Source organism: Perca flavescens, chromosome 22, assembly GCF_004354835.1.
Source record: "Perca flavescens isolate YP-PL-M2 chromosome 22, PFLA_1.0, whole genome shotgun sequence".
Taxonomy (NCBI): Eukaryota; Metazoa; Chordata; class Actinopteri; order Perciformes; family Percidae; genus Perca; species Perca flavescens.
The window spans coordinates 5,806,914-5,829,329 of NC_041352.1; the positions used below are offsets into that span (position 1 = coordinate 5,806,914).

General features: G+C 42.8%; 1 protein-coding gene across 2 annotated transcripts in view; it reads left to right on the top strand.

The window, feature by feature from the left end:
* mpp7a (MAGUK p55 scaffold protein 7a) overlaps window positions 1-22,416 on the top strand; it is a 161,235-nt gene that overhangs the window by 116,806 nt on the left and 22,013 nt on the right. For both annotated transcript variants that reach the window (XM_028569896.1, XM_028569897.1), the window contains exons 11-12: window positions 522-586; window positions 16,274-16,444. In XM_028569896.1, the coding sequence (XP_028425697.1) occupies window positions 522-586; window positions 16,274-16,444 (236 nt within the window). The remainder of the gene's footprint in view (window positions 1-521; window positions 587-16,273; window positions 16,445-22,416) is intronic.

The following is a 22,416-nucleotide window of genomic DNA, read 5'->3' on the forward strand; positions in this document are numbered from 1 at the left end:
CTTTCTTGCTTCACGCGCCAGAATATTCTGGATTTCCGCACAATGTCTGGCCCTGAAATGAGTAATGACAGAAAATGATAGTGCTGGTACTGATCCACTTTGGATGGCAAGTAGATGGAAAATCGCACATCAGTGTGCGCTCGGACGGCCGCACTTGATGTGCAACACAGAGCTCAGGAGGCCGGGGCAGTTTCTTGGCACCGTCCAAGACCATCGGAGGCGCGAGGGGAAAAAAAACACACACACACACACAATAAATGGAGGGAGAAGAGCAAAAGAAAAGAGAAGATTCACACATTCAGATTTAACCCTGCAGTTTTGTTAATAGCAAGTGCGTTTCTCTATCTCGTCCTCACGCCATCTCCCTGCTTTTCTTTCACCAGTCTCGGCTGACGGAATGAAACTGGTTGATATTGAAGCGTAGCAGCGAGTGTTTATTATTCCCTACGCGGTCATGAAAACTGATGGTTTTATTGTGCCTTTTCCTCTCTCTTTCTTTATCCTCCTCTCTCTTCTTCCAGGAGATTTGCCCTGCGGCGACCTGTTGCGACGCTCCCGCCCCAGAAGACCTTGAGTCGACGATCATGTAAGCATCTGATGTGAAAGGCCCTAACAAACCAGCGGGTGGGTGGGTTTAGGGGGGGTAATGCAGATGAAGGGATAGTAACAAACAAACAATGGAAGCTAGGGATGTTATTAAGGACCCATCTCTGCACTCTGAGGCGACTGCTGAAGCCTGTGGCACAGTTGCACTGCTTCACGCCTGTCATCAGAGGAAGTGGTGTGTCTGGATTTACCTTCCTGTCTGCTCCATGTTTTACTCTCACAGTCTCTTGCCAGACTCTCTTTTCTCTGTCCCCCTCTGTCTCTCCATGTGTTGATGTGGTCTAAGTCATGCAGGGGCTTTAATGCGAAGAGGGGAGGAGGATTGCCCTCTGGAAAACCTCTCAGAGCCTTTACACCTTCCAGCCAACACACCAGCCTGCCTACCCATCCAGCTCACCTCTCCACATCTTAAAGCGCTCAATGACGGATTAATGATCAGATGCTAGACCTACAGATGTGATAGGGGGGGCAACACTGATCCGCGGAGCCCATTATCACGAGCCTATACGGTGAACCCAATCCTAGCCAGTCAGTGCTGCAATGTTAGGGAGAACGCATCAGCAGGAGTAATGTGCTATAATAAGCCAGTATGTGGGAGATCAGGAAATGGGGGGGATTATAGCTAAATTACCCTTATAAATCAAAGATTGTTGATTGCTTCATAATGAAGACAGAAGACATAAACCATGTTACACAAGAAAAGGACAGCAGCAGAAACAATTAGGTATGGCCTACAGGCCCTGGTTTTAGGTTTAAGATGAGAAAAGAGCCACGAGCCAATGAGAGTGAGGAAATGCTGCAGGCTTCAAGTATTTTACAGCATAACTTTGAATTAGCCACCCTCATTTTTTAATAGAGGGCAATTCCGAACAGTAGGGGCTTTGATGGTTATGCTTTATTTATGGTTTACTGTCAAGTTTAGAATGACCAGGGCCACTCCATCCATCCATCCATCTTCGTCCGCTTATCCGGTGTCGGGTCGCAGGGGGAGCAGCAAACTTGCCTTTCCCGAGCAACATTAACCAGCTCCGACTGGGGGATCACGAGGCGTTCCCAGGCCAGGTTGGAGATATAATCCCTCCACCTAGTCCTTGGTCTTCCCCGAGGCCTCCTCCCAGCTGACCAGGGCCACTGTTTTGGGATATATGGCCAATTACATTTCAAAATATTAAACTGAAGTGCCAATTGGGTTGTCACACAGTTGTCTTTTGCTGTAGACCAATCAATCAAATCAAAATACACAACTGTCTTCAAAAACAAGCCTGCAACTGAGGAATGTTAATTTAACAGCAATAGTTGAACATCTTCTCCACCTTCACTCCCATCAGCCACCAAAAAGAGAAGTAGGCCTAAGGAGTGTGCAGTAGAGGTCTGCACAGCCTTCCAGTCCAAAACAGTAACAGTAAGATTTCTGTTTCCCAATAACTCGCAACAACGTAGAATGCTTCTTTTAAAATATAGATTTTCTCACATAAGAAAAAATACGTTTCAAGACGAAATTGCACATTTTAAAGCTGTGGCCACCTGTTGCGGCTGCTGTGTACGCCTCAATCGTTTGCAGGACTTTATTTTGCACCTGACTGAAAATCCCTGTAAGCGATTGTCTCAAAATGACAAAGACATCACTTATGATTTACAAACAGTTGCCAAATAGCAATTTGGTTTGTGTATGGTGAGCTACAGTGCATGAACAGAAGCCTATCCAGTTGGCATTGTGACTGCACATTACAATCAGACTGCATTTGCATGCCTGTAGCCATGGAGGAAGAAAACATGCTGCCAATATCTGCTGTGGGTCTTTGCAGAACTTGTGGGCCAACTCGCCCCACACAGACCTAAGTCGACAGTTTAATGACATCACGCTCTTTACTTGACATTTGAGGGTTTTTTTGATATTCAAAACTGAAAAAGATTATTTTTTTTAAATGTCCCTCATGCAACAAAACCATTATCCATATGTTATCCTACATGGTGGAAACCTTGTATGTCCAAAACTATTGTTTTTCAGGAAATGAGAAAAGACTCATTTGAAACCGATGAAGTCAGGCAAAATTGCTTTGTCACTGTTTAAATATTTGAATAACCCACAGACGGACCTAAAAAGGGACCAATAGCATTGGTTTATGAAAAAAAAGACGAAATATGGAGATACAAGGTTTTTGCCGGACAGCGACAATACATTCCATATTTTTCCTCTCTGCTTCACATCAGCTACAAGCTTATTTCCAAATACCTCCTTTTCTACACAACTTTCCTGTCCTCCCTGCTTGTATCCTTGCTATATACAGTATATTTGCCTATATCTTTATATTCCTAACCATATATTTAGGCTTAATAAGAGTGCATAGGTTGTCCTCTGCAATGTACAACATGTATCCCTCCTTTCATTCTGCATTTTAAAACACATGAACTCTCTGAAAAATACACACAATTGTACTTGGCTTTATAGGTCTGCTCTGGTCTTACAATGACCCCATTGATCCAAAAACTAGTTCTTATAGGCCATATTTTTCACCGCAGATTACCACTTTGGGACGAACATGTACTTGTTTCCCTCAACATGGCATCGACCTCTTAATGTAACGTGACTCTTTCAATATGGAGCTCCGAAATAACCAACAGAGCTACGCTGACCACCTCTAAACTTAGCATTAGGAACTTTTACCTCCGATTTTAAGCTCCCGGGTGAATTATGGATGTTGTCATTTCCTGGTTATGTTCAACCGCGTACTGGCATACATGGTTCAGGATGGCCAAAAATAGCCTGCTAAAGAGTTAAAGACAGACAGTGCTGTACTGTTCCCTTACTATTTCATTTTAATGGCCCAGTTCCTCTTATGAGTTATGGGATTTGTAACCACCCCCCACCCTCTCTCTGTGCACAGAAGGCAGGTGTAAAATGTAGTAGAGTCCGCTGCGGCCCATACCAAAGGAACATAAGTCTTCTTTTGAGCTGTAGCTTAACTTTCTTTGTTATGTCATACATACTGTAAGCATTAGTTGTTTGTACAGCAGAAGTAGTAGGAAGTCCCTTGACATGGCCCTCTCACTACTAGATGAATAACTGGGGAATGATAACAGTTCACTCTTTGTTCTTGCACATTCGTGTCTCAGTGATAAAAAAAAAAAACTGAATTAGAGAAAAATGTTGGATCAAGTTGGAGTATTAAGCAACGAGTTGAGTGAATAAAAGTGAACGGTGTAAAAGAAAAAAAAACGTTACAAAAGAGGAAATGCAGGAAAGTGAAATATTTTTTTTTTATGGATTGACTGAAGGAATACTGTAGATGGAAAGGGAAACAGTCGAGGGGTCACTTTCTGTAGTCAATGTGGCCCTGCGGAGTCGTGGAGGCTGGGTCAGGAGAGATGGAGGGAGAAAAAGTTTGGATCCTGGCCCCCTGGACGCTGGGCCCTGGGGCCATAAACTACAACCTAATTGAAGGATACCGTGGAGACCCCGCTGTTACTGAGCGGAGGACAGAGGTGGTGATTGAGGAGGGGGTCCCTTTATCTCTCTCTCTTTCCAGCCCGGGAGCTTTGTCGGCTGGAACAATATTGGTGTTGGCGAGGGGCTGCGGCGAGTATTGCTTAACCGTGTCCATTTTCGTCTAACTTTTGCAAGATATAAATAATCCCTTTCCTCACTGTTGCTCTCGCAGCTTTCATGGATTCTTCCTCAGTTATGAAACTGATGTTTCAAGTGCCATCAGTTCAAGTCAATTATTAATCTGGTACAGGGGTTAGATCAACAATTTTACATCTATTGTTGTCAACCTGGCCTAGGTGCCCCCCCCCAGCTCCTTTCCATCAATATCTGACTCTGCTCCAGCTTCCCCATCTGTTTTCTCTGAACATACTAACGGCTCTCTGGGCTTTCATACAGCATGTCTGTTCCTCTGTCTGACATGCAAACCTCTCCACTGTCTGATTGTTTGGTTTGGTTCGCAGTCTGCCAAACACGTGGACACACTTACCGCTCACCTTGGGGTCTTTCTACGTCTCTCTCCATACATTACAGCGCTATCCCTCTCACTTTCGCTCCCTCTCTCTCCAGCGAGCGACTGAACCATTTCAAAATGCTGACCAAGATCGGTCTTGAGTGGCCCTGAACCTGGCCCTGTGTTCTATTTATCAGTCCATTTCCTTTTTAAACCCTTACAGACGCATGAGTAGATTTCGAGGGCGCAGTGGGTGCGGGAGAAAAGTTCCATTTGATTCTCAAAGGTCAGAACCAGATAAACCTTGGAGACCACCCTCAACGTTTTATAGATCAAGTTGTGATTGTTTCCCTTCGTGTAAAAATTCCCTGATTGATTTATTGTCAGTATCCAAATGAGTGACTGATATTATATGAAGTCAGCTTTTTAATACAGACCAACTCTGCTCTGTGTATCATTTCATCACTTCCTGCTCCTGACTTTGAATAATCAGCTCTGCATTCGAAGGCCGAAAGATGCATGACAAAGATCTCACTCTGTCTCATCTGGAAAATACCACTGGTCTCATGTTGGTTGTTTAAAAAGGAGAGAGATACAGGGAGCAAGAGAGAAAGTGACAGCGTCCAGTTTTTTCAAGGAGAAGACGATCTATATGCTGGCTGGCTGCGAGGGTGACATCAGCCCATAACTCAGGGCCGTTTACAGGCTGCTGACTAGGGCTCATTCCTTTGTTTCTTCCTGCAACATAAGGAGAAGCAAAATTGTCTTAAAGCACTGACACTCTGTTTGACTGTGCCAGATATAATCCATACAACTAAAGTATAATCCAAAGAATAAAGATACCCACTATTTTATTTTTCTCTAATGGGTAGTACAACTTGGATGATGGCTTATACTCGTGGTGATGATGACGAGGACAATAACGAAAATGGGTTTGTGGATGACCTACTATTCAACGTTCAGCGACAATGTTATCTTCGCTTCACCTGTTTAACTGACTTTAGCAGTTTAGATAACACACTCGACTGCCTTGCAGTTACATTACTGCTGTTGGCATTAAAAAAAAGTTCTGGCTTGGCTGGGGTTCCACGTTGGCCTGGCGGCCACAGCCACAGACCTATGCAATTATAGTACAAAACACTGTGACCGTTCGCGTTTCTTTCCTCTCCGTACCTAGTTGCGATGTTGTCATATTGCAGTGTTTCCTAATAACTCACAGTAAAATGCTTCTTTTAAAATATAGAATTTTTTCTCACAAAAGAAAAAATGTGTTTCAAGCCCAAATTGGACAATTTTGCACTTTTTAGAACTGTGCCCACCTGTTGCGGCTGCTGTGTATTCCACAATTGTTCGCAGGACTTTCTGTTGCACCTGACTGAAAACCCCTGTAAGTGATTCCCTGGCAGGCAGTCTCAGAATGACAAAGACATCACTTATGATTTACAAACAGTTGCCAAATAGCAATTTGGTTTGTGTATGGTGAGCTACAGTGCATGAACAGAAGCCTATCCAGCTGGCATTGTGACTGCACATTACAATACAGTAAGACTGCATTCGCATGCATGTTGCCATGGAGGAGGAAAACATCCTGCCAATATCTGCTGTGGGTCTTGCACAGCACTTGCACATTAGCGGTTTAGATAACATACTCTACTGTCCTGCAGTTACATTACTGCTGTTGGCATTTAAAGAAATTCTGGCCTGGCTGGGGTTCCCGTTGTGGTGGCCCGCCAGGCCTGTACAATTATAGGGCAAACACTGTGACCGTTGGCGTTTCTTTCCCCTCTGTACCTCCCCTCCATAGTTGGGATGTCGTCATATTTCCAGATTTAGCAGTTACGATGATTAGTACAATGTCATTATAACCAATAAAAACAACAGCAAAAACTACAAAAATAAGTTATAATAAACTAGAATTATCCTTTAACAAACATTACATCCGCTCATCTTTCTGTTTATCTCATCCATCCTTTCCCTTCATTCCAACACTACCCTCGCCTCTCCCCATCTGTCATCCTTTGTGATAGAATCTTTGGTATGTGGGCGACATGTGATATGTGGGGGGCTTGCAGCACCCTGTAAGCCTGGTTAGCTGACTGGTACCCTGGTTGACGGCACAATGAGAAAGTTGGCGGCCGCAATTTGGGCGGCCATGGCTCCTTGCGCTCAGTAAATGACAGGCTTGGCTGCCACCATCACTGCAGGCCTGGCCACTCACATACACATCATCATGACTTCAGCCCATTCTCACTGCTCTCAAAATGTTTCTTTGGGCCGAGCGGGTGAAATGCGCTCTCAGAAAAGGCACAAGACAAGGTTTCCCAGCATTTAAGCATATTAAGAATAGGCCGTGCCCTGTCAATTTACATTCTGCAGTGTTATCCCATGGTGTTTCATTAGACTAGGAATGTAAAGCAATGCAAAGCATTCCTGTGGCAGATAGGCACCAGATGAAAGCCTTCCACGGTGTAAAGGACAGCACTTGGAAGGATTCGGATATCTTAATCATTCTCATATTGTCCTAGTTGTTTCCTCTTTCAAGTCTGCCTCTGTCTTCCTCTACAATTACCTCTCATCCTACTCAAAATGTGGCTTAGGTGCTGGTTTAACTTAAAATGTCACACTGCAGCGTAAGGAGGGCAACATCAGTAGGAACATTGCTGTGAACACTACCATGTTAAACAAGATGTCAGATAAAGGCAGACACTTTTGGCTCTACACTCTCTCAGGACTGGTGTTTTAGCACAACCTTTGCAGTGATCACTCCTGACTGCTGTTTTGGCTAGTCATTAACTCCGGCTGTGACGTAACATGTCCCTGAGCTGCGGTGCGCTCTGGGAAATGAACGCGCTGTTGTAAGTCAAGCAACATACTGTGCTGGATGGTGCTATGTATGTTTTGATTTAACCTTGTTTGGCTAAAATGGGAACACGTGAAGGGGAGGAAGCATGTATAAGTGCCTCCAAATGTTCATGGATTCATAAACCAAACACACACAGATACTGTATACTGATCTAGAATCAGCTACCTTTTTGGAAACCATCATCTTATAGCTGTTTGGATGGCACTCCTAAACATCTGGAGGGATTTCAAATGCTACCTTAAAACCTTTTGAATTTTAAATATGTCTCTTTCTGTGAACTCACAGTGGATGCACCACAGAAATGTACCAGAGACTGGGTCTCACTAGGTAACAATGGATATAAATGTGTTCTAGCAAAATAAAAAACAGTAGAAATGTTATTTTGTAGAATGTCAAAGTTCATTCTTATAGTTACAATACAGTAGTTAGAAAACCAAAATCTGAACACAAGGTCCAGTTAGTAGTTAGCTTTTTACTGTATCTCTTGGTCTTCATCAGTGGATGGAGTTTACTTGGTTGTCATCACGTACCCTGGATAAAACTTCGGTTTGGGGTTATGTTTTTCCTCCAAAGTTCCGTACTTTGTTAATGTCATGACAACTGAGCCATCTCCATGTTAACTGAGCATACATGACCTATTGATAAAGACCACGAGTTGCAGTTGAAATCTTCGGGCTAGAAGCGGACATTGAGTTAGCATGTTTGTTTTTGTTAAAGTAATGTAGTAATTGTTGTGTTGTTTTGTTACATTAATGTAGTAATTTTACTTTTAGACACAATATCTATCGTAGTAAGCATTTTTCACAAACATTACAAAATGAAATAGAATTATGGGCTATTTAAATTTTGTATAACAAATGACTCAACTCAAAGCAATATTTTAATATGAATGTGTCATAGTCTTGAGTACTAGTGTACTAGTGTAACAGAGAGACGCAGACTTAACTGTAGCTCAAATTAGAGTTTTTTCACATAAGATATTAAGATGTTAACTCTTCTTTTTGTCATTTGTTTGTCTTTTGTTTTGCTTTTCTAAGACGATGTGGCTGTAGAGTTTGGTAGGTTTCCTCTTCTGTATTCTCTCATCTCTTCCAACTTACTTTTTGTAATCCAAAATGTTCTCTAACTGTGACTCATTTCCATTCCTTGCTTCTATTGCACTCACAGCTGAGGAGATCGAAGGTACTACTTGTCTGACATGTCCCATTGAATAGGACCTAACTGGCTGATAGTGTTGCAGCACACAGTCCAACCATTTGTGATTGGTTCCCCTTCATAATTTCTGTGTGTAACGAAAGGTCTCCCTCTCACCTCTACTCTCCATCCTTCTTGTTTTCATTTGGCCTTGTCTTCTTATGTCAAAGCTAATAACTCTTAAAGGGGGCGTGTCAAACTTCACTGTCAATTCCTCCTTTTAAAAACTGTGAAGAGTTTGCAGGCTATTGGCTTTTGCATTGTACAAAGCCCCATCTTTCACCAGCTAACTTGTCATTGCCATTAGAGTGGACATCGCTTGGAGAATCATTCCTTCACATGGCAGTAGTCATAAGTAATCTTGTGCCGAACTAACTCATAACATTAAATTATTTAGTGACTTTCAAAAAACATCTAAAGCAATGGCCAGGGATGTAATGGACTGTAAACCTAAATTAATAGAACTTTTTTTTTTTGTGTGGGTGGCCTAGGTTTTGTAAAGTCAATTCATACTATTATTTCTATAGGAAAAAATAAAGAAAAACATTTGTCATCATGTTTGTAGTCATTTGCCTCATGATGCATCTGCTGGAGGTCATAGTTAACTTCTCCTCCTATTTACCACTACATCATTGGCTATCACTCTGGACAAAGTGGACATAATTAACTGAAACTCCATCAACATACAGTAAATAAAATAAAAAAATAAAATCTGTTGTCTTGTACGTATGTTGACTGTACCTGTATGTTCTTTCTCTTGTATTTCTATGGACCTTCACCTCTCCGGTATGTGGCTGGAGGGGTAGGTGCCTGACTACTCTCTTTAACATGATGTTGTGCCTCTCTTCTGGCTTCTCCTTCTTTTCTCTTCTCATCACCAGAGGATGCTGACTATAGTAGCGGATTCCACCTAGGTGAGAGATGTTGTCTTCAATTCCTTTTGTCCTCTGCCCTCCTGACGTGGCTGTTCCTTTAATGCATTAACAGTGGAGACGGTGGCCAAGATTGTGTTAGATTTACATGTGTTCGCTCCATTAATCCTTCCTTGACCCTTCAGTTCTTCCTTCATAGACGAGCCTTTATAGTGTGTGCCATGTTAAACAGACATTACACTGACAAATAGTTATCTGCTTTTCTTAATCTACTTGACATATTGCTCTAACTCCCACAGTGTTTTGGTACAACTGATTCAACTTGGACTCCCATGTAAAACACAGAGTAGTTCTGTAGTGGTTCACTAGCCTACAGTGTGCTATTTTTGCTCCCTTGACAGCATGAGTCCACTGGCAGATCATGTCATGGATTTGCAGAATGTAGTACTTATCCTGTTCTGCTCTGCTGTGGGTCTGAAGACGTCTTTGAGAATGGTTCTGGATGGATCTGTGTTAAAAGGACTGCTTGTTTTCCACGCTTTGTTCTGGAGGTCCGGACGAGCGCCGGTTTCGTTGATGTGGTCCCGGTCAGACTTAATGACAATTACCATGGCCCGCTTTGGTTCTGCAGCCCTTTTCAGAGAACTGCTTCCAATTCTCTGTCTTGTACAGAAATGTTTCCCATCATGCTTTTATTACCACTGTCATTTTCCCGACAAATCATAAGGTATCGTCCCTCTGGAGGACCACAGGCAGTACTAACTGGCTCATACACAAGTCCTCTGTCCATCCATCTGCCTTTTTCTTAAGTTGCTGTCTCTTTATTTCTCTCTCTGTCTCTCTATCCCATTCTGTCTATATTCAGATGTCGAGGTCAAGAGGTGAACTGGCCTCAGAGCTCTCCATGCACATTACACAGTTTAGACTTTAGATTTCACAGGATATCCAGTGCACACGCAAGTTTATAAATACTGAGCTTGAGCCATGTCTGCCAAGCTCAATCAGGGTCATATCCCAAGGCCAAACTTTGCCAAACACCAGTCCATTTTTTTCACTCCTCTCTGTCGCCTTCAGGCTTGCCCTTACTGTCACCCTGCCTCCTCCATGGGGTCAATGATCTCAGCCTTTCCTCTTCCTCCTCGGTACCTAAACACCATCTAGCAGTCTAGCTGGTTAGCAGCATTTCTTGACTCCAGCAGCCCAGAACGAGGTTTAACTGTTATGAGAGAACCTCAGGAGGAGGAGAAGAAAAAATTGGGAGTTATAATAACATCTTGTGTGAGTACTTGCTGCATGGCTTTTCAGCCTGTTGGATGTGGTTGTATAATTTAGAGTTGGCCCGTCCCTAAAAGTTTGAAATCCTAGAACGTACAGATGCTTTTGCAATGCTACTGAGGTTGCATGGGGAAAGAAAGGAGGCGGTGGGAGGGGGTAGGCAGTTGTTGTCCATAGTTCTTGGTTTGTTTTCCCTACATGCCTCTCTCAGTGATGCAACGTCTGTAAGGGCCTTTGCCAAAAGCGATCCTTGAGCACTACTGGTGGGGGGGAGGGGGCGAACAGATTCCTGTGCTCAGTTGTTGCTTGAATTTAGAGCCATCAGACTAAAGAATAAAGTTTGATTTAGGAGGAGGAAAACTGTGTCCCATAATGCCTTCTTATTGGGCTTTTCTAGAAAAAAAAAGGACTCAATTCTTTACAGAATTTTTTGTGTAGAAAATGACCCATCAAATGACCCATCACTGCACTTGGCTCAAGTCACAACCAAAAAATCCATAACTTGCATTGTGATATAGAAGCATAGGCAGAGTGACACATTACTAAAATAATCCCAAAAGGCACACACTGAACATCCAGAGAGAAAGATAAATTGATGGAGGGGCAAGCAAGTAGCTCCAAATCAGTTGAAGCTGAACGATCGTAGGCTGCAATATCCATCAGGCCTTCACAATCCAATTATGTCCAAATTATGGAGAAAAAAAATGGAAAACTGTTAAACTAAAATAAAAAACGAGTTCATCAATAGTTGTGAATGTGCAGGAGCCAACACATTTGGATTAGTGAGTTTTTCCCCCATTTATGTCCAAAGGAACCTGACTTTATAAGATTGAAATGATATACATTTTTATGAAATCCATCATTTTGGTACAATAGGAGCAGGTTTATGCACTGGCTTGACAAGTGTCTTTTTTTTTCAGCATTAGCAACCAACCATTGAAGTTGTTTATAGAGTCGGAAGAGAGACGTGGAATTTCCTTGACTGTGGCTTTGTTGTAGAGCATCTTCTCTGTCTGAACATCAGACTGATGACACAAACGAGAAAACAGGCATTTAGCCTTAGTACCTTTGGCATTCAGAGGCCCTTTTTGGCATGTTGAGAGTGGCTTCAAGGACTCCAGTAGAGGTAGAAGTACTTGTGTGTGTGTGCGTGCGTGCGTGTGTGTTTGTGTGTTTTTTGCCAACACATAAGGCATCAGGCATCCTTTTGAGACGAGACATTCCTGAGCCCAAAGAGCTGTGGGATAAGACGAAGGGGAAAAACAAATAGCACTCGACGCAAATGGACCTTTTACAGCCAAAGATCTACAGCACTATTCCACCATATAAGCCTGTAACACTTGGGTTGGGTACCACTTTCCAAATGCTTTGTGCAGGGGCCGTGGAAACTACTCCCAGAGTGTGTTCTCCCCAGATAGGAGTCTAATGAGTTCACCACCATGGACTGCTTTCTGATTTCAAATGTCACACCAACAAACTTTACCTATCGCTTTCATTGCGTTTATTAATAGAGGAGTGAAGTACATTGGCATGGCTGAACTGAAACTTCCAGTGTCCAGAAGTTGGATCCAGTACTGTATAGACCATTGTGAACTTGTCCAGAACTAGATGTTTGATACAGTCAAATATTCTAAGATCAGCCTTGGAGCCCACTTTACTACTGTGCCATAATCATTTTTACAGATGCCTGTTAACAGTTGTGTGGAGGAAGCATTTGAAGGACACACACCTGTCTATCTGGATATGTTCCCTTCCTTCCTTTCACTTGCTGTCTTCTCAGCATTCTCATTTCTCTTCTGATTCCTCTCCTGATTCTTCCTCTGATTCCTCTCCTGATTCCTTTCCTCTCTTGAGTCCTCTCCTTTCCTCTCTTAATTCCTCTCCTTGGGACCTTCTTGAAACTGTTGGAGGCGTTGTACAGTGCATGCTGGCCCACAGTGACATGGCTCAACTTCTGTTTTTATAATAATGTAAAATCTTCAGAAATCCAGGCATACTTTGCCTTGACAGTCTAGCATGCCTCCTTGTATTATGCAAACAAATCAAGTTGGTGATAAATCAAGCAGAACAGACCTTCTGTCTACCCCAGGCTTTTGTATTTTGTCATTATGAGCAGCAACGCTCCTTTTCTTTTTATTCATTTTTGGGGTAATAATGGCTGACAGTGTGGAAAGCGTCCACCACCTCTCTAGCTGCCTACCATGAGCCTTTCTCATTCCAACCAAGCCGAGAGAGCCGGTAATGCTCCCCTCATTTTGTGCCCGCGAACGGGACTAAGTGTTACAGCGTTTAACCACAGCGTGCAGCATAGAGCCACAAGCATAATACTCACTTAATCCCCAGCTGCCATGCATGGTTAATTCCATAAATGTCGTCTCCATTGGTCCAGAGGAGAGAGAAGGCCCCCTGCCCGGAGAGCCAGGATGGCACTAGAGCTGTCAGCATGGTCTTCTGTATTTAGTCCACGGCCTCAGACGGCGGCCCTCACGGCACCAGGGCCTCGCAACAGGTGGTTTCACTGGGATCCTTTTCCTCTCAGCTTCACCGCAGGTTTTCTTTCTCTGCACAAACTGAAGTTTGACTGGAGGGAAAATGTCATTTTTTATTCCTCTCTGTGTTGTCATCTCGCTGATCGCCTACACGTGATGTCTGGAGGACCTGATGCTTGTATTGTTCTCAGGCTTCTCCTCTTTCAGACGCCCGTTGGCAAATGCACGACTTGAGTCTTTTTGAGTCATCTGTTATTTTTTATGAACATTTGTCTTAACTGCACCAAAGGTGGGGGATTTGTAGCAATGCACACAATGATACTGAGTGGGCAGTTTGTATTCAGAGTTGGCAGTGGCCTCATGGCGCTTTCTATACGCACATGCTGAATTTCCTACGTGGCTGTTAGATATTATCACACTGGAAAATGGACTTGCAGGACAGCTGGCGACTTTCAAGTGTGTGTGTGTGCACGTGTGCGTGTGCGTGCGTGCGTGCGTGCGTGCGTGTGCGCACGCAGTCACAGCTTGTGTTTACACTACATTAAATATGCTCATCTTTTTTTCCTCCACTTTTTTCATGTTTCTGTTTCACTAAGAGTGTGTGTGTGTGTGCCTGCCTGCGTGCGTGCGTGCGTGCGTGCGTGCGCCTGTGTGCGTGCCTGCCTGCTTGTGGGAATTAAGCAAGGAAACTTTAACTCCATACCCCAAGACACACAACTCTTTTGCAGAAAAACACACCAGGACACTGTCACTACCCAGCTCTCATTCCAGGGAAATTCAAAACAGATATATTGCGAACAAATTTGATTTAACCTGTCAAAACATTAAGAGGTATTGGATCTCAGTGCCACACATATCATACATTCCTTTTCTACTAGTAACCTTAAGCTTGGATTTTCCTGTGACAAACATGTTGGTGTTCCAACATACCCAAGGCTTTTCATGACAAACAGGCAGGCTGTCTGGGTTTGAACAGGACTTGAATCATTCCTCAATTCTGGATCGAATTAATTTCCATCCCCTCTGTCTAATTCAGTTCCGTCAGTGCTGAAGATGAGGTGGTTGTTGGGAGGTTATAGTGAGGGATGGGGTGCTGCTGCACGCTGCTGCACAACACTTTGATTTATTTACCCTTTGGCAACGCTAGAGGGGAGGGCAGGAGAATTCGCCGTCATTATGTGGATGGAGCTGTCTACTGTAGAAAGGTTTAAGTGATCTTGAGAGGCACTAGATTACTGAGGGCCCCCCGCAGCTGAGGGATGGCGATTTATAACCTTTGAGCCTCGTAATGAAACCCTGTGCACCTGCTCACCCTGTGGAAAGTAGAGGAGATTGCGTTTGGCCTGCCTAATTAGCCAGTAGTGTGTTTACATTATGATAAATGACTTACCAGAGTGGGTTTTTGGGTTTGAACTTCCAGAAAATGGACTCAATGGGATATCATTAACATTAAACTTCTAGTGTTTATTGTAATGATGTCAACCCTTGTGGATATTGGTTACAGTTTGATGTCTTTACAGGAGAAATGCAGATGAGCTGGGTATGTTTTCCACTGTGTGGCAGAGGCTAATACTCCCTAGGTGGGGGTACGGGGGTTGAGGGTGCTGAATGAGTAGATTAACCACAGGAGAAATGGCACAGACAACGTAAGCCACAACTTGCCCACAGTGGAACAAAGTCTGCCCTAAATGTTCAATGTAACACTATATGCAGTACTCAGGCGCGTGTGTACACTCATACGTATACATAAGCTCATGCAAAAACATTATTTTTCTGCTCCAATGACTTATAGTGTGTTTCATTTGTAACTCACCATAGGTCCATAGCTCCATCTCTTATTTAGGGACTGTTGGGGGGGAGCTGAGAAGAATGCCGACTCTCTCTCCACTGCATGTTTGCACAGCACGACACCAGTTTGAAAATGTTGTGGAAAGTATGAAGATGGCGGGTATCAGAAGTTGTTTCAACTACTGATTCTTCTCCCCTGTCCATTATTTTCACGCGACCCTAATTTTGCATCATATTTTTGAGTTTATAAATTACTGATTAAAATCTAAAATAGTTAAAGAGAGGGCTAAAAACAACCCCCGGCAGTAAGCGGAAATAGGATATTAGACATCCTGGGTTGTGGAGAAATAACTTGTTTTAGGTAGTAGTCCTCTAATTAGGTGTAAATGTCTCCTTTTGATTCTGTTGTGAACCAAATTGCCCCTTGGGGACATTAAAGACATTTCAACTTCAACTTCTGTCATAGATTATCAGATCAAGGCGTGCGCTCTCTTTGATCGGTCTGTTAAGAAGCCTTTATGATGGCAGTCTAAGGACTGCAAGCCAGCAAAGACCACTAAATGATGCACACATACTTCACCACTATCTAAATTGGAATTTGAATGAATAGCAAATCATAGCCTGACAGTTATCAACCATCAACCAACTAGCAGTAAATTCACATACTGTAGCAGTCAATAACACAAAAATAACATCTAGTTTCTTCCGTTTTACGGCTTGAGAGTTAAAAAGATTCAAGACAAAAAAACAAGGATGAGACATTCCTACCTTAAGTCAATGGGGAATATAGTTAATGAGAAAACATCCAATAATGTAGCTTTTCACAAATGTAAAAGCCTTAACCAAGAGAGATGTCTCCAAGAGATATGTGTATGCAGAAAAGAAAATTAAAATTCATGTCACCAGGAGAAAATGAAGAAGAAAGTGTTTGAGTGTGATATCCAAGGAAACTGTTTGGCCAAGTGTTATGCTGTCCTCCTTCACCTACAGCAAAGACAGCTGTCATAAAACTGAACTGCACACTACAATATGAGATTTTGGACATCGAGCTCTGGAGGTGTTTGCCAAGACATGAAACGACCATAAATCGAATTGCACAGCTGCGGGCTGCATACAGTTGTGTATGAATATAGAAACCCTCACAGACTCACATACTGACACAAAACATTTTTTTTTAGGTATATTTTAAATTAATGTGTCTCTTTCTGTCTCCTTTCCCTTCGTCTCTCTTTTCATCCCAACCTCCAGCTGGGTTCAGGAGAAGCTTCCGTCTGAGCAGGAAGGACAAGAAGACCAACAAGTCTATGTACGAGTGTAAGAAGAGTGAAATGTACGACATGGCTGATGTGCCCACTTACGAGGAGGTCACCCCTTACCGCAGGCAGAGTGGGGCTAAACACAGGCTGGTGGTTCTTGTAGGTGAGTAGAGAGCTTGACTCAAAAAATGCCACTGTTGTCAAGCTCTAATGTCACTTCTTACCTCACACCTTGCTTTTGCGGGGGGGGGGGGGCTCTATTGCTGTTAAACTTGGCACCATAGATTTGAATAAACCTCCCAGCATGGTGACACATAAAGCTCACAGAAACGACTCTGTGACTCAGAGTTTTGCACCCCCAGATGGCTTGGCCTTACCTTCTCACAACCCCCAACACAGAAATGAGCTTCCCAATGCGGGGAACTCACACACAGTCATCCTGGGCCTCCTTAATTTAGACTTGAAGCACTTAGAGGAATCGACAGAGCAGACCACGTAATAATCAGTCACATTTAGTACTTTCATTTACGGCACCTCACTCTCAATGTCCTTTCAATTTTTCAAGCCCATGGAATTGTTAACACTTGCCTCGAGGAGCGGGTTACAAAGCCCTCCAAAGAGCTTCATAACGTGCCAAGGTCTTGAAATGAATTTAGCGGTTTCTCATTCTGTATTTGTGGTTGGAAGACGAATGTTGCCAGTGAATAGTGGAACAATATGCTAAGCCAGGTGCAACAGCACATACTTTCTCAGGACCAACTGTACCATCAGTGATCATTTTCACATTTTCCTTATTAGTTTTGTTACTTATGACAAAAATGACAGGAATGTCTCAGACACAGATGGAACAAAACATTCCTGCCTCTATTTCCATTCATCAAGGGAAGAGATGTACTCAAAAGTTGGGTCCAACTTTTATCTTTTCATTTCAAATATTCTGACAGCAGTTTGTAAGATTAATCTAGAAGTGAACACCACTGGCAACAAGGTCTTTCTTTTTTTGTGTCACGCATGCTCTCTGCAGAGTTGTTCCTAGCCTGATTGACCAGGCCTTGGTTCACTTAAATACACCTCACAGAGCATGGACTTCATCAGGCGTGTTGCTAATTAGCAAGCCCATTTTCCTGCCAGCATGTAACAACCTCACACAGAGGATGCTGAACCTCTCCCACCTGTCATGCTAATGTAAATATTTTCAATTAACGTCCATAATTTGGAGGACAACCTATGGACAATTTCACACGTAATGAAGCGAAGGGCCAAGGAAAGATCTGCTTTATGTTTCTCTGCCTCCCTACTCTCTTTCTTCCTCTCCCCGGAGTCTCTTGATTTTTTTTATTCAAAATCTTTTCCTTTCCACTGCTTTTCTCTGTAACTGCTCTTTCCTTTTGCTGTTCAGAGGTGAACCACTTTATTCCTCAATGTAAGGGCATGTTGTTTCAACACTCTACATTTAAACTATTTAAGCAATTGATAAGTTTAGAAATTCAACAAGCAAAATCCATACTTTCAACCTGTACTCTGGCCATTGTCAATTTTCATCCGAGCAATTGACCTTTTACAGCACCTTATGCAGTTTACAGTGATAACAATTCAATTAAATTGTATATATAGTATCAAATCATAACAAGAGTTATCTCAAGACACTTTACAGATCAGAACAGAGTAGGTCTAGACCACACTATAATTTACAAAGACCCAACAATCCAGTAAGCAAGAGCAAGCATTTAGTGCGACAGTGGCAAGGAAAAACTTCTTTTTAGGGAGAAACCTCGGGTGGTGAGGAAAACTTCCTTTTAGGGAAAAACGTTGGACAGACTCAGGCTCTTGGTAGGCGGTGTCTGGCGGTGTCGGTTGGGGGTGTGATGAACAGTGGCAATAATAGTCACAATAAAGATAATGGAACTACGACTAGAAATAGTAGTTGTAGCAGTTCATGGCGTAGCAGGGCACTGCAGGGATTTACAGGGTGTAGCAGGGCGTAGCATGGCACTGCAGGGCATAGCAGGATGTAGCAGGGCATAGCAGGGCATAGCAGGGCTATTGATCAGATAAATAGGACTTAAACCAGCTTAGTGCAACTTTATTGCAACAACAATATTGAAATCAAGATTATTAAACACGATTCCTCGTTAACTTTTGGAAAGACGTTGCAATTATTGAATCTTAAAAACTGTGAAACAGTTAAACAAATCAAAAGAGAAAAACCTTCAACTGTGACATTTCCCTTCATACTTTTCATTCAGAACACAAGACAAAATAAAAGTCTACTGTACGTAATGTGCAAAATACTTGTTTTTTTTGTGATCATTAGGACCCAAAATCATAATCGTGATTAAAATTTTGATTAACACACACACACACACAGCCCTACTTCAAAGTTGATTTCCAAATCCTGATGAGCGACTCATAGCCACATGCCGTCACCGTCCAATGTCAACCACATAAAGCACTAATATTTGTAAAAAAAGAAAAACCCAGCATACATTTTGCGGAGCTGACGGAGAGGCGACTGGAGAGTTTCTGTGCCTTCTAGGAGGAGATAATTGCAGGGTTGCATTGCATGTGTGAAAGGGGCTTTATAGAACAGAACTGCTAGCTATAATCTAAACAATGATAGCATTCAGGACCGACTTCCACACAGTGGATGTGCTAGTTGTGAACAGGATTTTTCTTTTCTTACTTATTATTTAACCCTACATAATACGATAGCTAGCTAATTACATGATCTTTGGCTCTGGAAGTCTCCTGTAGGTAGAACGCTTGTTAGCCGGACATGCTAACTACTGCAACTTATGTTAACGCCGTTATACACATTGTGTAATTCTTTTCTTACACTTCTGCTCTTTTTCTCTGTTTTGGTTTTTAAAGGCAAAACAATTTACTACTTTACACATCTTTACATTAAGAGTATTCCTCTTACTACAGCCCATCTACAGCCTTAAACGTGTGGTGAAGTAATGGTTTAGCGAACAGTAAATGTAACACTTCAGAGAAAAAGTAAAGTCTGCTTTATTGTAGTACTTGCAGACAGGACACAACCCTGTATGCCTGACATGACCTTAGCCCAGCTCAGGCCCTTTGCTCCAGCACAATCCCCCCCATTATTTTTATATCAAACATCCCCCTCTCCCAAAGCTTTTCAGGAATGCCTCGAGGCCTTTCTTCATTAATGTGGAGGCAAAGGTCCACAGTACCCACTAATGAATGACCTGCTGCCCACCTCTTGCACAGAGTCTGAGATCTGTTTCAAAGACAAATCAAGATGCTTATCTGGGTTTTTATACATTTTAAATCCGACTGCCAATACAAATATATTTTACATACTGCATGCATAGTTTGACCAAACCACTGATGGCTTTGAAAGAAATCTGATTATTTAACCTGACAAAATGGTGTGCTGATTTCCACATTTTCTTGGAACTTGACACACTGAACTTACAGTAAGATGAATTGAAAGCTTTTAGTTTGGGGTTAAGTCCAAACATATTTTATATACACCAATGCCTAAGTGAATGTTTATGTGGTATCCAAATATATAAAATTGGGACTCTATTTCAACTCCTGTTGAAAATGTAGTAGCAGTCCATTGTAAATGATCTGCTGTGACCACATTGCACCACTGTCATCCTTTAAATGTGGTAGCAGCAGGGCCAGCACTATGAGTAGTGCTGTAATATACCCTACCCTGGATGTGATGCAGGCTGGGAGGTTTAAGGCTGGGTCGAGGCTCTGGGGCCCAAAAGAAGGGCCTTGCCGGGCCTGGCCTCGACCTCTCGCTCACAGACTGCATGCGATGTGCTCCACACTTGGCCTGGAAGTTATTAAGCTTGAGATATTAAAAGCAACTTCTCTAATGAGTGCTGTAATGAAAACTGACACTTTTACTGGCACAGCAGTCTGCAAGGCCAGAAGTACCGCAAGAGGGCCAGCGAGAGAGACAAATGGAGGGAGAGAAAAACACATAAACACAATCTAAATATGGCAGCTTAGTCCAGAAAATTTGAAAAGTTATGCCTTTTTTATTGTGGTATTCAGATTTATAATGTTGCTGTTGTATTGGGGCATTGTTAAAGACAAACAATGCACAAAGAGGTGGCGTGTTTAGGGTCAGACGGTGGAACAGGACCACAGGGCACAGCTTCTACTTGTAAAAAGACCTGGTGGTGGGTCTGTTGGGCCCCCTTGGCAGGCATTGGTACAGCTGGAATAAGCTTTAATCGCCATCTGAGGTATTCTGATGAAGGTCTGCTACCATGCATCATTGATATCACAAGTTGCAAGCAAGGGAGCGATGATACAAGGTGAAAATGGTTTTACGAGCGTGCAGAAGTGGGGCCGTTAGTCATACCAAGTGTAGCAGAAATGGCTCTGTTGGGCCCCCATGCCCGGGCCCTGATATCCTCCCTCAGAACAAGCTTGTGTAGAGGTTTGTGGCCTGCCGGGAGGACTGTCTGCACCACTGTGATAGGGCTCATAAAAGAGCCTCTTTTACGACGCTTTGCCACCTTCAGCACCTACAACAACATTGGTCCACAGCCTTGTTCAAACAGCACCGCTGCATTCCTCCCGCGCTTCCGAAACAAATTCAAAATGAACTCCATTTCCTCATCTTAATAAATCACCCAAGCTCTCAACCCCCAGGTACTTTTTTTTTTATTTTTTTTTTCTCTTACTGAAAAACTCCCTCTCCCCAGCTAAGATTAATTGCTGTCTTCGCTTGGCCATGTGCTTGTTTATGAGAGACGCTAACCACAGAATGCCTCGCACCGTTGGTCCAAAGAGGGTCGTGGTATTTTTCTCTATTTTCTTTTTTTTTTTTTTTCTCTTTTTTGAATTCACAGTGTGAGTCCGCTGAGGAAACAGCTTTTATCACTTACAGCAGTCGCACAATAGGACTCAAACCATGTGTTACTGGGTGCCGAAGTAAAGGGAAAGCATAGGGTGTGAATTTGTCTGTGTGTGAACGCTGCCAGTGTTCAGATGTTATGCTTAAAAGAGCCTTCTTGTCCACACCAATTTATCAGGTTGTGGATCACTCCAGAACCTTTCTGCTTTACACCAGAGGAAATGTAGAGGTGTTGGTCCTCTAGATAGCACGAGAGGAAACAGGAGCACCTTTTCTCTTAAAAATACAGAGCTTGCCTTTTTTCAACATTTTTTCCTTCCCTCTCCCTCACTTTCTACCTAATCCGCATCACTGAGTGAACTCATTGTCCGTTTGTTTTAGATGAGCGGCCTGCTAAACACATTTGCCTGGAGAAGTGAATTTCCAATAGGGTTTGATGCGATTGTAGTGCCTGCCCAGAACGTCAGGCATGCAAGGAATCTCGATCCCAGATCAAGCGCTGTCTCTAACTGTCCAGCCACTGCAGAGCTCTGGTAAAACACTGAAATGCCTAGCCATGCACTTGTTACTCCAACACTGAGTTGTAGCTAGTTCGTTGAAGACATTGATGCCAGTCGGTTCAAACAGTTGATGTACCCGTATAACAACTAACCAAAATTCAAAGAGTAGAAAAAGAAACGGAGGCAAAGCCGTAAAAGAAGAGAGAACATTTGGATATTGATTCAGTGATTTCCACCAAACCAAAACCAGTGTAAACAAGGTTCTACCATTATTTTTTAGTGTTCCTTCAACATTAAATTACTTTGAAGTTTTATTGGACTTTACCATATCCACATGTTAGATTGTTGGCTATTAAATGCTGGACGGGTGCTCAGGTTTTTGAGCCACAGATAAATAAATATACAATACTCCAATAACCTCTCCTGCCTTCCAACTTATTGCCTCAGTTTCCCCACTGGGGATATGATGGAAAGTCCAGCTGACTTGTGACAATACGGTACAGGAAAAGGCCTCCTTACCTCTAATGTGTACCTGTTTTGGAGGTTTATTGTTCTGCCAAGCTACAATGAGAGAAGAACTGGTTAGAAATGGCCGGTAACTGTAGAATTCCCGTAGCTTTGTCATATTAAATCAGTTATCTTTGTGTAGCACCCCAGCGCTGTTTGGGTTTGTTTCTTTAAGGTAGCTACCACCGAGGTTTACCTGTTTTGGGTTAATCATATACTACCCTACTAATAACATACACATCTATTGTGCTGTATTGAAATAACTGACCCCAGACAACT